This window comes from Myodes glareolus, chromosome 11 (assembly GCF_982192425.1).
Source record: "Myodes glareolus chromosome 11, mMyoGla1.1, whole genome shotgun sequence".
Taxonomy (NCBI): Eukaryota; Metazoa; Chordata; class Mammalia; order Rodentia; family Cricetidae; genus Myodes; species Myodes glareolus.
In genome coordinates, this window is record NC_142036.1 from 16,386,360 (window position 1) to 16,402,956 (window position 16,597).

At 45.6% G+C, this 16,597-nt stretch overlaps 1 protein-coding gene across 1 annotated transcript in view; it reads right to left on the reverse strand.

Annotated features, from left to right (window-relative positions):
* Positions 1–32: 32 nt before the first annotated feature.
* The window catches only part of Znf839 (zinc finger protein 839), a 28,370-nt gene continuing 11,805 nt past the window's right edge, over positions 33–16,597 (reverse strand). Inside the window, 7 exon segments of the mRNA XM_087911446.1 lie at positions 33–1,987; positions 1,990–2,790; positions 3,915–4,047; positions 4,170–4,313; positions 11,609–11,758; positions 12,309–12,401; positions 15,304–15,531. Of these exon segments, the coding sequence (XP_087767572.1) occupies positions 1,863–1,987; positions 1,990–2,790; positions 3,915–4,047; positions 4,170–4,313; positions 11,609–11,758; positions 12,309–12,401; positions 15,304–15,531 (1,674 nt within the window). The 3' untranslated portion in view covers positions 33–1,862.

The window sequence follows — 16,597 nt, forward strand, 5'->3', positions numbered from 1 at the left end:
CAGACTATCTTAATACAAAATATACAGCTTTAATAAACAGAAGTAAGACTTACACCGCTTACACCAGAATCCAAACGATCCCTCCGGACGCAAGAGCCAGGCAAGAGAGAGCTAGCGGGAGCGCACTTGCTAGGTTTATAGGCAAGCTTTAGCCTAAGGCAACACACCCCACAAACAGAAAGTGATTGGCTGAACTCCCCTATCAGGCTCCAACAAGTATACTTTACATATTACACCTCTATAGAAAACCCGAGTTTCCTATTTTTACTTTGTGCCTATTCCACCTTTTTTGTTTGTTTTGTTTTTGTGGTACTGGATACCAAACCCAGGCTTCACACAAGCTGAATTGTTTAACCATTGGGCCATATCTCCAACCCTGGACTTAAAATTTGAAGAGAATGTTTTAGTTCTATAATTATAAGTAAAATCCCATAAATATTTAAGGTTTAAAAATCTTGTCATTTTTTAAGATTTTATTTTTACTGTGTCTGTGCTACATGTACAGATGACCAGGGCAGCCACAAACAGGTATCCTTGGAGCTAGAGTTTGCAGGTGGTTGCCACACACTTGACCTTGTTGTTAGGAACCAAATTCAAGTCCTCTGGGAGACCAGTTCACGCCCACCTATGGCTGGCGTGAACTATACTATATATTATATCCTATAATATATATTAATAAATAGATTTTTAAATATATAAATATATTTTTTTTAATCCTGTAGAGTTCACTGAGTTTAGTGTAATAGAAATGAAAAGCACCAAAAATTGCTGCTGTTTGCATGAAATGATGGGCCAAGCCAATAAAAAGTCCAGTGATCATGACTGTTTACATCTGGGCCCTGGGTACTCTGTATCTGTTTAGCTTGAGGTATCCACACAAGCCAGAGGAGGGTGTTGGAGCCTTTGAAGCTGGATCCTTTAAGCAGTTGTGAGCTGTCCAGCTTGAACGAATGTTGGGAATCAAAGTCCTTTCCAAGAGTAGTATGTACTCTTAGACATTTTTTTAAGGTATCCTGGGATAGAGAACTCATAATGACTTCAGAATCACTATACTCCTACCTCAACTCCCCAAATGCTGGGATTACGGACACACCATGCCCAGCTCTTGTGTATTCTTGGTAGTTTGTTCCCCAGACACCCATTAGCAAGTTGTTCAAAAGAGCTAATGGAAAGATCAATACTGCCAAGGCCAGGCAGAAATAAAGGAACTAAAGATAAACACAATATTGATTCTGCAGAGTACTGTATCGGAACAGAACAAGGATGTCATCAGAGGTCAATATAGCACATCAAGGTGAACACAGTAGTGAGTCACGCAAATATGTCTTCTACAATCCCAAATCCTGCCCAATTAACAGAGAGGAAATAAAAAGCTTGGAATTTACCCGAACTGGGTTGAGAGGGTTTGAAGATGAATTCATGGTGAATACCTTGAGAAAAAGGGGTTGGTGCTGTCTTTTTAAATTTGTTTTTATAAAGCATTTCCAGGCAAATCAGAAAGTATTGAAGATACTATAATAAATGTCCACATACTCCAAATGCAGATTAATAATTTAGATAGTGGAGAAGCTCTGGGCTTTTGAGAAGTGGCCCAGTCCACAGGACACAGCTCTGCCTAAGCCACTTGGATGCCCCCAGTTCCTACTAGGAAACCTGCCTGTTTATCCCTACGATATGCCCTGAGATCTGTTGAGAAAACAGGAAGTGCCTGGGATGTTGCAAGGGCTGTGGGAACAGCAGTCATGTTTACGCAAGGACCTGCACGAGGTACAGCCATGATCCCCCAGCTCTGCCCTGCAGCATTATCTCAAGTGTTCCTGGTCTCTCCTAAGAGTGCCTACACACACACACCTGACTCTTGGTCACTGAGAGGGCTCTGCCTCCACAGTGTGGAAGGCCTCTATGGCTTCCAAAGCAACCCCTTCCGGCGGGTCAAACCTCAAGATAGAACCCCTTGTGTTAGTCACTATGACAGCATTCTCTTCTGAGACACTGAAGTACTTGGACGGGACAAAGTAAGCCCATTGGAAGTCCAAGTAGAAACCTGCTCCTGTCCCTGAGACAACACTTCCTGGCATAGATCGGAAATCTCAAAAGCCAGGGCTTCCCCCACAGCAGCCACAGTCTCCAGCTCTCTCCGGCCATCTGCCTCCATCCTAGAGAGGAACCAGCTTACATTCCCAGCTTCGCTTCCAACACTGGGACCCCCATTAGTGGGCAGTGATCCATCTGGTCCAGGTTGAGGCCCTGGCACGGGCATAGTCTTAGAAACACGAGCAGCTGACAGGACATTCATAGGCAAGGTTTTCTGGAGTCAGAAGGCTGCATCCTTTGTAGGCAGGGCATGGCTGGGGCTGCCCTGCTGCCTACTGAGGTGGGGTTGGCTCATTTCTCTGAGGTCTCCTGCCTCTGCGTTTCCTGATTCTTCAAGAAGCAGAGACTCCGCTCCTTCACCTGATGATGGGGTACCACAGACACCGTTGCTTCTTTGGATGGCCTCAGAATCCTGCTTTGCAGTGTGTTCTGGAGCATTCTCTTCAGGAAACATTGACAACTGGGCTGGGGGCAGCCCTCTAGGCTCTGCTACCTGGGAATAAAGAGCTGACCTACTGACATCCTGACACAGAAGAGCAGGATCTGCAGAGACACTCCTGGCTTCCAAGTTAGCAGATGTCATCACCGACAGCTGCTGGCCCACAGGTGGCACACTTCCATCACTAGCAGGGACCATTTCCCCACAGCTTCCCTCAGAGCAGGGAGAAGGGTTCTCAGTGGCTGCAGAGGCAGAACCTGAATAGTTAGGAAAAACAGCAGTCACTCACTCGTCACCACGATGAGCTGGTCCAAATGACCTTCCTTCAAAGAAGCAGCAATGCAGATTCTCTTTGCTACTTGGGCTGGGCAGCAGGCTTTTTATTGGCTACTGTATTTACTTAGAAAGGTAGATTTTGTATTAAAAATCTTTGTGTTTAGAAGAGTTTAGCAGGCTGACTTCAATGAATGAAAGAGGAGCGGGTTTCTGGAGGGGAGCTCAAGGGTAAGAGGGGCCTTTCAAAACAGATCCATGACAACCCCCAGCCCAACCCCACCCCTGGAAAAGCTGAAAGGTATTTCCAGATGACCTATCCATCTGGAACAGCTAAGAACTTTGTCTCAAGGTCAAGGATCCTGTCACCGGGCCCCAGGAATGTAGAACATAGGCAGACCCTGAAGGACCATTTGCTGAGAGGACGTGAACTGTGAGAGGGATCACTGAACTCCAAAATACAGAAGCTAAAAAAGAAAGGTGACTAAGGAGGGTGGTGCTGCACACTGGTGCCAGAGGGGTCACTGTTCCCACCCAACACAACTGCCTTCCCCTAGGGTAGAGCTGCATAGACGTTCTAAAATGGGCAAGGCCTCTTCCACTGCAGACCCTAGCATCAGGCCAGAAATCAGACAGTGCTGGTGAGTCTTTGTAAAGACATGTGAGTATTGGCAATGTTGTATGTTCAAAGTACCTAGTAGAGGGTCTGGTTACAGCCAGAACTAAAGCAAAAAATGTCTTCTTTTCAAGTGTTAAGTCTCACATGTTCGGTGCAGCCATGTCTCAGATGCTAAGCCACTGATACATGTGTCCTTGAAACCTAACTCTGCCCAACCTAGCAGACCAGCTGGGGTCTACTAGCCTGAGACACCACTATGGAGTAACTCTTAGTTAATAAAGGACTCTAGGAGACCCCAACACCTCATGACATGAGCATCAACATGGAACAATAAAGTATTGGAAGCTAGAGACAAAATCCAAGAGACCTGAGGGTTCTCTCAAATCGGGCTGAAGGGATCCCCAGCCCCTAAAGTGATGGACTTGGGTACCTCTGTGCCTGCTAGTAGGACCACTGAGCATGGGACAACCCACAAAACATGTGATTTACCCTTGCTGGCTGGAGCGTGTGAGGACCCAGGCGTCTGCTGACATCCACTGATGGCAGCAGGACACTCAGGGACATCTGTGGGCAGAGCTGCTGTTCGGGCCTTCTTCACTGTGGCCAGCCCCTCCCCTGAGGCCTAGGGAGGGAGCAGAAGCACAGCTGCACCTTCCCGGAATGGCCTAGAGAGGCCGAGGAGCTGTGACTGAAAGGTCAGCCATTAACCAACGTCTACACAGACGTCAGCTCTGCACCACTTACCACCACAGCCTGCTCCCTCCCCCTCTTCTGTCCACTGGTGTCCTGCAACTGTCCTTTCATCTCTTGGCTGGAGCACTCAGGTGCACTGCTTGGGTGTGTATCTTTCTTCCTCAGGTATTCTGTGATTCTTAGTAACCTAGCAACCTTAGGGGAAACAGGAGAAATAAACTCTGCTTAGAGCAGACAGTGTGCCAAGTGTGTCAATTCCTGTCTACACCTGAGTAGAAATCCAAGCGGTTCCTTTGTACAGTGAGGTGCAGTTAACAAGGAGAAAGGCGACAGATGCAAAGGTGCACGGAGCAGCTAAGGGTGGAACCCAGCCTCACCAAAGCTCACAGGATCTGTCGGTGGGGGTGGACTTGAACCTCTCTTCCTCAGTGCCTACCTTACTAATGCTAAGGCAACCAAGGTTCCTTTCCTGCCAATTGTTCCTCTTTTTACTTTCTGTTTCAATTCTGGTCAGATGGTGATGGTTAACGCCTTTAATCCCAGCACTTGGGAGACAAAGACAGGCGGATCTCTGTGAGTTTGAGGCCAGCCTGATCTACAGAGCAAGTTCCAGAACAGGCTCCAAATCTACAGAGAAACCCTGTCTTGAAAAAAATCAATCTTAGGGATCTTTTTCTCCCTCATCTAACTCCTTATGCCCCCTCATCTGGATACCTAAGTTTCAGGTGCCTTACAAAGTCTTTGTGAAGCTCAGTATGTCTTCTATCTACAAAGCATATATGTGTACACATATATATGCATGTATATCTAGCAAATGTAAAGGTGTAGAGACAGCTAATGTCCTTTACACTAGGCTTTAAAAAGAGAACAACTGGGGGGCTGGGGATATGGCTCGGTGGTTAAGAGCACTGGCTGCTCTTCTAGAGGTCCTGAGTTCAATTCCCAGCAACCACATGGTGGCTCACAACCATCTTTAATATCTGGCGCCCTCTTTTGGCGTGCAGGCATACATGGAGGCAGAATGTTGTATACATAATAAACAAACAAACAAACAAACAAAAAAGAGAACAACTGTAGGTGTAAGACAGGGTGAGGATCAGTAGGAAGGACAGCAGAACATGACTAATGCAGAAAATTGGGCTACGTAAGTATAGCACTGCCCAAGCTAAATAGTGTCCCCTTATAAAGTCACAGCCACTACTCTAAAGCACACATAAAATAAAAATGAATCACAACATGGGTGACTATTGTCATATATGGGGAATCTGCAAAAGGCTTTGCAAAATAATCCATTATGTTTATAATGCATAATTAAAAAAATAAAATCCAAAGCCTTGTTAAGAATATATTCAGAGGCTTGGAATGTAACTAACTTGGTATAGTGCTTGCCTCCCATGCACTAGGCTGAGTTTAATCCCCAGTACAGCATACCTGGGACACAGTGGTAAATACTGATAATCTCAGCACCCAGGAGGTGGAGGCAAGAAAATCAAAATGTCAAGGTTGAGGCTGAAGAGAAGGCTCAGTAGTTAAGACTATCTGTTGCTCTTCAAGAGGACCTGGGTTCAATTCCCAGCACCCGTATGGCAGGTAAGAATGTACAACTCCAGACCCAGGAGACCTGGTGTCCTCTTGAGGCATCAGGCACCCACACAGTACACAGACATACATTGTGCTGGTTGGTTTCTGTGGCAATGTGATACAAACCTAGACATATCCAGGAAGAACTAATTTTAATTGAGAAAATGTCTCCATAAAATTAACCTGTAGGCAATGGTGGTGGTGGTGCACGCCTTTAATCCCAGCACTTGGGAGGCAGAGGCAGGCGGATCTCTGTGAGTTCAAGGCCAGCCTGGTCTACAAGAGCTACTTACAGGACAGGCTCCAAAGCTACAGAGAAACTGGTCTCAAAAAACAAACCCTACAAAGAAATGAGGTCTTGAAAAACCAAAAAACAAACAAACAAACAAAAATTAACCTGTAGGCAAGACTGTGGGGAATTTTCCTGATTAAAGGTTAATGTGGGAGAGCCCAGATTACTGGGAACATTGACCTGGATGGTTTAAGAAAGCAGGCTGATATATTGTACCACATAGACTGTGAGCACAGATGTGTGCCTGCCACCTCTATGGGACAGCAAGATGGCTCCGTGGATAAAAGGTGATTGCCACCAGTCCTGAAGACCTGAGTATGATCCTGGAACCTACCTACATGATAGAGAGAGAAACACTCCCAGCAGTTTGTCTTCTAACCTTCACACTCATGTACCCTCACAAATAAATAAGTACTACACAAAGAAAAAAAAGCAGGCTGATATATATAAATGATAAAGAAGCTGAGGGAGTAATCAGAGAAACATCACCCTTCACAATAGCCACAAACAACATAAAATACCTTGGGGTAACACTAACCAAAGAAGTGAAAGACCTGTTCGATAAGAACTTTAAGTCTTTGAAGAAAGAAAGTGAAAAAGAAAGAAAGAAAGAAAGAAAGAAAGAAAGAAAGAAAGAAACCAGAAAACAGAAAGATCTATCAATTTATAGATTCAATGCAATCCCCATTAAAATCCCAGCACAATTTTTCACAGACCTTAAAAGGACAATAATCAAGTTCATATGGAAAAAACAGAACAATCCAGGATAGCCAAAACAATCCTGTACAAGAGAATTTCCAGAAGCATCACCATCTCTGACATCAAGCTTCATTATAGAACTACAGTAATGAAAACAGCTTGGTATTGGCATAAAAACAGACAGGCTGACCAATGGAATTGAATCGAAGACCCAGGTATTCATCCACACACCTATGAACATGAGACTTTTGACAAAAAAGCTAAAATTATACAATGGAAAAAAGAAACAAATGGTGCTGGCATAACTGGGTGTCAGCATGCTGAAGAATGAAAATAGATCCATATCTATCACCATGCACAAAACTCAAGTCCAAATGGATTAAAGACCTCATTATAAATCCTACCACACTGAACCTGATAGAAGAGAAAGTGGGAAGTAGCCTTCAATGCATGGGCACGTGAGACCACTTTCTAAATATAACACCAGTAGCACAGGCACTGAGAGCAACAATAAATAAATGGGACCTCCTAAAACTGAGGATCTTCTGTAAAGCAAAGGACACAGGCAATAAGACAAAAAGGCAACCTACTGAATGGGAAAAGATCTTCACCAACCCACATCAGACAAAGGACTGATCTTCAAAATATATAAAGAACCCAAGAAATTAGATTTCAAAATTACAAATAACCCAATTAAAATGGGGTATAGAACTAAACAGAATTCTCAACAAAAGAATCTCAAATGGCTGAAAGACACTTAAGAAAATGTTCAACATCCTTAGCCATCAGGGAAATGCAAATCAAAACAACTCTGAGATATCATTTTATACCAGTCAGAATGCTAAGATACCAGCTAAGATCAAAAACACCAATGACAGCTTATGCTGGAGAGGATGTGGAATAAGAGGAACACTCCTCCATTGCTGGTGGGAATGCAAACTTGTACAACCACTCTGGAAATCAGTACAGCGGTTTCTCAGAAAATTGGGAATCAACCTACCTCAGGACCCAGCAATACCATTCTTGAGCAAATACACAAAAGATGCTCAATCATACTACAAGAACATTTGTTCATCTATGTTCATAGCATCATTATTTGTAATAGCCAGAAACTGGAAACAACCTAGATGCCCCTCAACCCAAAAATGAATAAAAGAAATGTGGCATTTACACATTAGAGTACTGTTCAGCTACTCAGTGGTAAAAAACAAGGACATCTTGAAATTTGCATACAAATGAATGGAACTAGAAAAAACCATCCTGAGTGAGGTAACCCAGACCCAGAAAGATGAACATGGTATATACTCACTCTAAGTAGATACTAGCTATAAAGCAAAGGATATAGTTCATGATCCTAGAGAAGCTAAGTAACAAGGTAAACCCTACGAAAAACATACATAGATCCCCCTGAAAGGGGGAAATAGACAAGATCGCCTGATAAAATTGGGAGCATGGGGGTGGGGGAGAAGAGAGGGTAGAAGGGGAAGAGGAGGGAAGAAGAGGAAAGGGTAGAAGAACTTGAGGGAACAGGATAGTCGAGATGAAGGAAGGACAGAGATGAGAGCAGAGAAAAAGATATCTTTATTGAGGGAGTCATTATGGGTCTAGCAAGAAACCTGGCACTAAAGAAATTCCCAGGAATCCATAAGAATAACCCCAGCTAAGCAATAGAGGAGAGGGTGTCCTAACTGACCTTGCCCTGCAGTCAGACTGATGAACATCTTAAATATCACCATAGAACCTTCATCCAGCAACAGATGGAAACAGAGGCAGACACCTACAGTGGAGCGCTAGACTGAGCTCCCAAAGTCCAGTTGAAGAGTGGGAGGAGTGAGAATATAAACAAAGAGGTCAAGACCATGATGGGTTGGTGTGGGAGAATTATCTGTATTCTGTCAATCATATTTTAATAAAACGCTGATTGGCCAGGCAGGTAGTATAGGCAGGAAAGCCAGACAGGAAGTAGGGGTGGAGCAAAGAGACTGGGAGTATTCTGGAAGCAGAAGCTCCCTCCGCCACTCCTGCGCAGACCACCGAAGAGGCAGCATGTAACTTGCCCAGCTGAGAAAGGTACGGAGCCATGTGGCTAATGTAGATAAGGATAATGGGGTAACATAAGTTATAAGAGTTAACAAGAAGCCTGACCTAATGGGCCAATCAGTTTATAACCTTATGGAGTCCTGTGTGTGATTTCTCTTTGGGATTTGCCGGTTGTGGGGTACCAGGTGGGACGGAAACCCCAACAAGCCTGCCCTCATGTTACAATGGGTTCACCCACTGAAACAGTCTACTTGAGCTAATGGGAGCTTACCAACTCCAGCCGGATGGGGAAGGAACCAACATAGGTCTAAACTAGTCCCTCTGAATGTGGGTGACAGTTGCATGGCTGGGGCAGACTGCGGGGCCACTGATAGTGACACCAGGATTCATCCCTACTGCTTGTACTGGCTTTTTGGGAATCTATTCTCTTTAAATGGATACCGTGCTCAGCCTAGATATAATAGGGAGGGCCTCGGACCTTCCCCAAAGCAATGTGCCTTACCCTTTCTGAGGAATGGATAAGGGGGTGGGGTAGGGGAGTAGATGGAGGGGATGGGAGGAGGGGAGGAAGTGGGAACTGGGATTGGTATGTAATATGAAAAAAGATAGTTTGTTTTCTTTTAAAAAAATAAATTTTAAAAAAAACAGGCTGAGCAATCAATGGGTAGCGAGCCAATAAGCAGCACCCCATCATAGCCTCTACTTCAGTTCCTGCCTCTAGTTTCCTGGTCTGACTTTCCTCAGGGGTGGGATGTGAGTTCTAAACTGAAATAAACCCTTTTCTCCCGAGTGTTGGTCACAGGGCTATCATCTCAATCAAAGCCCTAATTTGTGTAGACAGAACACCCAGACATAAAAATAACTTTTTAGCATCCAAGATCATCCTTCTCGACATAAAAAATTCCAGACTCTCAATGGTGACCAATAACATCTCCCCCAACCACCAAAAATCCTCAGACCAGCACACACCAACTGCTGTGGTCTGAATGAGAATGGCTCCATGGGCTCATGATTGACTGCTTAGTTCCTGTTGCTAGAACTGTCTGAGAAGGACTAGGGGGTGTAGTCTTGTTGGAGGAGCTGCGTCATTGGGGATGGGCTTGAAATTTAAAAAGATCATGCCTTTCTCAGTGTCCTCTCTGCTTCTTGCTGCAGATCCAGATGTGAGCCCTACGGCATTCCAGCTGCCATGCCTTTGCTCCACCATCATGGGCTCTACTCTCTGAAACCACAGCCAATTAAATGCCTTTTTTTTTTACTTTTTATTTATTTATTTTTATTGTTTTGTTTTTTGAGACAGGGTTTCTCTGTGTAGCCCTGGCTGTCCTGTAACTCACGGAGATTTGCAGGCCTCTGCCTCCTGGGTGCTGGGATTAAAGGCATGTGCCACAACCACCCAGCCAAATGCTTTCTTTAAAATAAGTTGCCTTGATCATAGTGTTTTATCACAGTAATATAAAGGTAACTAAGACACCCTATTACAGTACAGACTGAGGTAGCTTGCCATGGAAATCAGTATTATATCAGCACCTACTCACTGCAGACAGGCAGCTCCATCAGGTTAGTAGGAAGGAAACGCAGCTTGAGGCCACAAGGTCTTTTTTTTTCTTTTCAAGACTTATTTATTTTAAGTATATGAGTGTTTCGCTAACATATGCACCATGTGCATGACTGTTGCCCATGGAGGTCAGAAAAAGGTATAGGATCCCCTGGAACTAGAATTACAGATGGTTGTGAGCCACCATGTGAGTTCTAGGAATTGAACCTGAGTCCTCTGCAAGAACAAGAAGTCCCTTACCTTCTGAGCCACCTCTTCAGGCCTCTATACTGCCTTTCAAAGCATTCACGCTACATGTGTAACTGATTTTTACATAACGGAGACTATGTTAATCCTTGGCAGCAGTGTGAGAGCCAGAAAGTCAGAAAGTATCACTTAAGTCTTCTGAGCAGAGGACTCTGAGACCCAGGGGAGGGCGCAGGTGTGTCAGGGTTGGTGAGGGGGCTTGTTTCACATACAGCGCGCCAGAGCTGAGTTCCAAAAGAAGTCCAAAACAAGCCAAACCCTATTAGCTCCAAACTAATGTTTTGAAAAGAGCTCAACCTAGCCAAAGGCAGCTGGGTAATGAAGTAAGAATTGTGTCAGAATAGCCACAAACATAACCACTATCCCTGTAACGTACAGGAAGCCAGGCCACAGAGAGAGCATAGGTACCTGCTGCCCTGGCAGAGGCCCGGGGGCCTTCCCAACACCCACCTGATGGCTAGCAACTACCTGTAACTCTAGTCTTAATGGATACAACACCCTCTTCTGTACTCCCTGGGTACGAGGTACAAACATGCAGCACAGACACTGATGTAAGCAAAACACTCATACACATAAAGTAAAATAAATCTAATAAAAAGGTTTTTTAGGAAGAAATAAAGAAAAAGAAAGAAAGAAAGAAACTGGTAGCAGTGGTGCACACCTTCAATCTCAGCACTTGAGAGGCAGAGACAGGTGGATCTCAGTGAGTTCTAGGCCAGCCTGGTCTTCAGAGCAAGTTCCAGGACAGCCAGGACTACACAGAGAAACCTTGTCTTGAAAAACCAAAAAAAAAAAAAAAAGAAAAAAGAAAAAGAAAAAAAGGAAGAAAGAAAAAGGTAAAGAAAAAGAAAAAGAGTTAGCCCTGTATCGTTCTCAATTTTCTTTGAACTATTATAATTTTCAGTTTTCTGGAACAAGGGTATATAGCACTTATATTAATAAAACAAAACTTCACTTGCCAGGCCAAGGCCACACAGTGGCTAATATGAAGATGTCTTACTAGCAACACCTTTCCTTGTTCAGACTCCTTCCTTCGGCTAACTAAGAGCAATGCTTTGCCCCTCGAGATGGCACCTCATCATTGTTTATCTCCAGGGGCTCCTGAGGACACAGGTCAGAGCTGCTGAGGTCATCCTGGCACATTCTCTTCACCACGTCATGTAACTCTTCAAACTCCTTGTACACAGCAGGAAAGAAAGGCTTCGCTCCAGGGCGTCTCTCAACCTTTGTGAGGGTGAAGACGAGCAGCGTGTAAACAGAGGCAATGACACAGAAAGCAGAATATAAACCTGGAGCTGAGGTCCTCACCCCCGCAAGAGGGCAGTGGCCAGCATTTCCTTCACTTCCTGGTGGTGCCTACTATGTATGCCACCACCAAGCTCAGCTGAGAGGCCAGATCGGGGGGTAGGATGCCAGAAAACAAACCCTGAGGGTGAAGGCCACAAACTCTGGGACTAGGGTGACCCCACAGGAAGCATACAGTTGACAAAAAGGCACCGTTAGCTCCTCAGGGGCACATTCCCACCTCCTAAGGCCACCACAGTTTTCCGCACCTACTCTATCTCCCTACGCAAAGTTAAAATAGTCAAGAGAGCGACAGGGGCTTACTGAGACACCCACACAGGCAGGCTCTGGGCTCCGGAGCTCTCTAGCTCTGTCCTAGGGAAGGAAAGTAAATTATTCCAAATGGCCTGGTGTGTTCTAAAGTAAATAGGGAGGTCAACTCACGGTATACTCAACTAACCCTCTGACCTGACATACGACAGCCACTTACCTTCCCTGCAAGAAGTTCATACAGGGTCACCACCTGAGCCAGCTGGGGCAGGACCAACTCCACCAGCTCCTCTCGGCCACACTGCTGGAGAGCCTGCCAAAACGAAGAGTTGGCCACCTTCAACTGGAGTTGGTATGACTTGGGCAGAAAGACCCCCCAGGATCCAGCTTACGCAGCTTCATGCTGTTGTCCGACAGAACACCGTGGTCAGTTCTAGCTTCAGATACGGTGCCCCAGAGTAGCAGCTAACTACGAGTCCAGGGACTTGGGTGCAGAGGAGAGTCACACAGCGGCAGACAGCACCCAGGGACTGGCAGGCAGGCAGGAGGTTGGAAAAGCAGCCCAGGTTAGGCTGGGAGAAGACCAAAGAGTTGGATTCCTTCCAATGGTGGCATTTGGAAGGAGGTTATGCTTTGTTAGAGGTGGGGTATTGCTATGTTGTCTAAGTTATTCTCAAGGTCCAGCCTCAAATGGACCTCTTGCCTCAGGCCTCTGGGGAATACAGGATGCATCATAGTACCTGGGCAGGTGGTATAAGGAAAGAAGGGTGCGGGTCTGCAGGGGGCACGGCAGCAGGTGGAAACACTAGCATAAAAGCAAGGAGGTGAGGACTGGCTAACAAAGGTGTGGCAGAAGGGGCAGGGAGAGAGCTTATCAGGTCCAAGAGGAAGGTGGAGTGGGGTGGGCTGGTTGTGGGGCAGGGAGAAGAGGCAGAACCAGGGTGGTGGTTTAACCTATAATCTCAACACTTGGAAAGTTTGAGGTAGAAAGACTGTCAGGGCCAGCCTGGGCTCCATAATGGAAGTTTGAAGCCAGCCTGGGCTACAGAGTGAATAATGTCTCAAAACACTGAACAAAAACAGGAAAGAGGAAGGGAAGGAGAAGAAAGGGAAGAGAAATAAGAAGGCTTCTAGCCTGACACTGGTGGTCCTCTGTACTCCAGGGCTAGACAGGGTACCAGCTGAACACTCTCCCAACAGGGAAGATGGGGTAGTACACAGGCCACCCCGGTACAGAGTTTTCTCTTTGGAGGGATTGGTCTTGGGGAGGATTGGTTTTGGGGGTTGTTTGGTTGGAGAAAGTATTTCACTCTGCAGCCTTGGCTGAGGTCCCAGAGATCTGCCTGCTTTGCCTCAAGTCCTGAGATTAAAGGTGTGCGCCACATGCCCAGCCTCTGGCGAGTTCTCTGATGAGGGACACGATGCCCCAGAGAGAGGTCTAATCAGGAGGTGCAAACACCAAGTGGTGAGGTGCAGGGAGGCCATGAGGCCCAGGCTTAAAGAGAGTAACCAGGAGCTGCCAAAACCTAAGAGGACCAGAAAAGCTAAAGAAAAAGCTTATTGGGCCTGCAGGATAGCTCAGCTGCACAAACCTGGTGCATGAATTCCACCCCCAGAACTGAGATGAAAGGTGAAGGAGAGAGCCAACTCTGCAAAGTTGGTCTCCACAGTTGCATGTAATAAGTGCAGGCATGGAGCACACACGCATGCACTAAATAAATCAGTTTAACTTCAACTTTCAAAAACTCTAAGGAAGAGCAACCTGTGGTTTCAGCTCTGTGGATGCACAGGAAAGCTGGTTTATAAGGTGTCACCTTGCCATGACTTAAACTCTGGGCAAGTTTTTGATAGCAGTCACCTCTAGTGTTAGCTCAGGGAGAACATCCACCTAACAGTTTGTCAACCCACAGGTTTGGCTGCCGCCCCCCACTTCCTGTCCGAGTGGCAGCTATGCCCAGTTTGTTCACACTGCCCTCCACAACCAGAGCTGGTCAGACGTCATGGGTACAGATCATATATAAATAATGTGAACTTCTGGGGTGGGGGCTCTCATCTAAGAATCACAGTGCCCCTGCTCACAGTCACTCGACTGGAGGAAGAGAGGGTGTTGTCGGGAAGACAGTCCCACGGCCGCCATCTATGCACAGCCTCAGACAGCCTCACTGCCCCTGGCACCAAGTAATCTGGACTCAAGTTCTGGCCCCGCCTCCTGCCTGAAGTCACCTGAGCAACTTGCTTTCCGGGCTTCTGCTGAGCATCTGTTAAGGTGGGAGACCACTGTGAAATAAATGAAAGGAGGCTGACTCGGTGCTCAGCAGAAACCTGGGAGGGAGTGGAGCCGAAATGCTCTGAAAATGGTGCAGTTCTAATGCCAACCACTAATTCCAAAGATTCTACTTCAAGTCTCAACAGTCAATCATTCAAGGTTGTCATGACACAAATGGAATGGAGCAAAGCTTCAAGCTGTAACACCACACTATGTCTAAGACATGTTCTAGGAAAACCATTTTCTAGAAACCCAAGTCTTAACCACTGAGCCAGCTCTCTAGCTCCATGGCCTGGAACTCTCAACCCTCTTGCCTCAGCCTCCCTGATGGGAGATGTCTCTCTGTGTGCTTTGAATATGTTTTATTATCATTGGTTAATAAAGAATCTGATTTGGCCAATAGCCAGGAGAATAGAGCCACGCAGGAAATGTAAACTGAGATAAAGGGAGAAAAAGTGTGGAGTCAGGGAGATGCCAGAAGCCGCTGGAGAAGCAAAATGTGAGGGAAGACTACGGCCATGTGGCAATACATAGATTAATAGAAATGGGTTAATATGTAAAAGCTAGTCAGTAATAAGGCTGAGTCAATAGTAAAAACAGTTTGTAGTTGATATTAAGCATAGAGTGGTTATTTGGGAACTGACAGGAGGGAGAGAAATGTCCAGTTACACCTCCCGAGTATTTCCAGTGTGCACCACTACACAAGGCTAGGATGTTGGTGTTTTACTTTTAACTTCAGAAATATGACCTTGAGCCAGGGATGGTAGCCCAGGCCTATATCGCTAGCACTCAGGAGACTGAAGCAAGAAGACTGTAAGATCAAGGCTAGCAGAAATCTACACATTGTGACCCTGTCTCCAAACAAACAAGAAACAGAGAGAAGGGAGTAAGAAGCTGTTCCATATTGCACCAGGCGCAAGCTTAAGTACTCTGTATCATAGCAAATTACCTCCCGGAGCTGCACTCCCCTGGAGAGGCTCAGTCCTGATGATGCAGCAGGGTGACTGTTTGGCTGGACAGCTCTGCTCTGCTGGAGGCTGGCTGTGCCTAACTCTGCCTGGCTTGCCCAACTTCCATTCCTAGGTTTTAGGCATTTTTCTGGTCTCAGAAGAGCCGAGGGGCTTCTAATTTCTGGCTCAGGTACCATTGTCTCTTCAACTTCTTCAGGCTGACCATTCTAGATAGTATTGCATACCCAAAAATAAAACAAAATGAGATTTTGAAAAATCATGCATTATATGCCATCATGAAAACCTTAAAGTAGTAAAATGTCCAGTCAATTACAAAAAACTTCCTACACTATTTTTCTTTAGTTAACACTCTTAAACCTTAATGGCACATTTTTAACTTTCTGAACACCCAGGAGGCAGAGGTCATAATCTCTGTGAGTTCAAGGTCAGTCTGGTTATGTAGTGAGTTCTAGGACAGTCAGAGCTACATAGTGAGATCCTGTCTCCAAAAAGCAGAATAAAACAACTACAAAAAAAAAATAGAATCCATGGGGAGGGAGGGATGACTCGGGTCAACAGAGCCATTTGTTCTTCTGGAGATCAGGGCTCTAATCCCAGCATCCACATGGTTGCTCACAACCATCTGTAACTCCAGTTCCAGGGATCCAACAGCCTCTTCTGGCCTTGAAGGACAAAATGCACACACATGGTGCACAGACATACATGCAAGAAAACACCCATAACACGTAAAACAAAATTAATTAAAAGAAGAAGGAAGCCACTAGGTGGAAACATTGTAACAAAGTAAATTGGGAACTTGGCTGGGAGGCCATGCCCAGGAAGATAAATCAGCTTAGCCTTCCAGAATTCCCAACACCAGTGCAGAGCCCACTAGCTGAGCACATGTCGTTCAACTGGGCTTGCCCCTTTACAAGATCTAACTCAAAGAAGAGCATATGTTTCCTCTTCTCCTTCTTCTTCCTCTTCTTCCTTCTCTTCCGTCTTTTATTTCCAGATTCAGGTTGGTTAGTAGAGTTTGTTCAGAGTCTCCAGGCAGACAATCTACAGCTGTCTTCAGGGGTTGGCCTCCGCTCTCGCTGGCTGAGAAAGGGCAGGATGCCTTCTGCCTTCATAAATAGATGGAGACGGAGAGCACCTGGCACACTCTGCTTCTGTCTTCAGTTCAATAATCCTTGGTGTTTAGGGGAGGTACCTTCTGCTCTCCAATACCACCCTGGCCCCGGGCAGCCTGAGAAACAGAATGGCCTTTTTGTTCTGTTTTTTGTTTGTTTT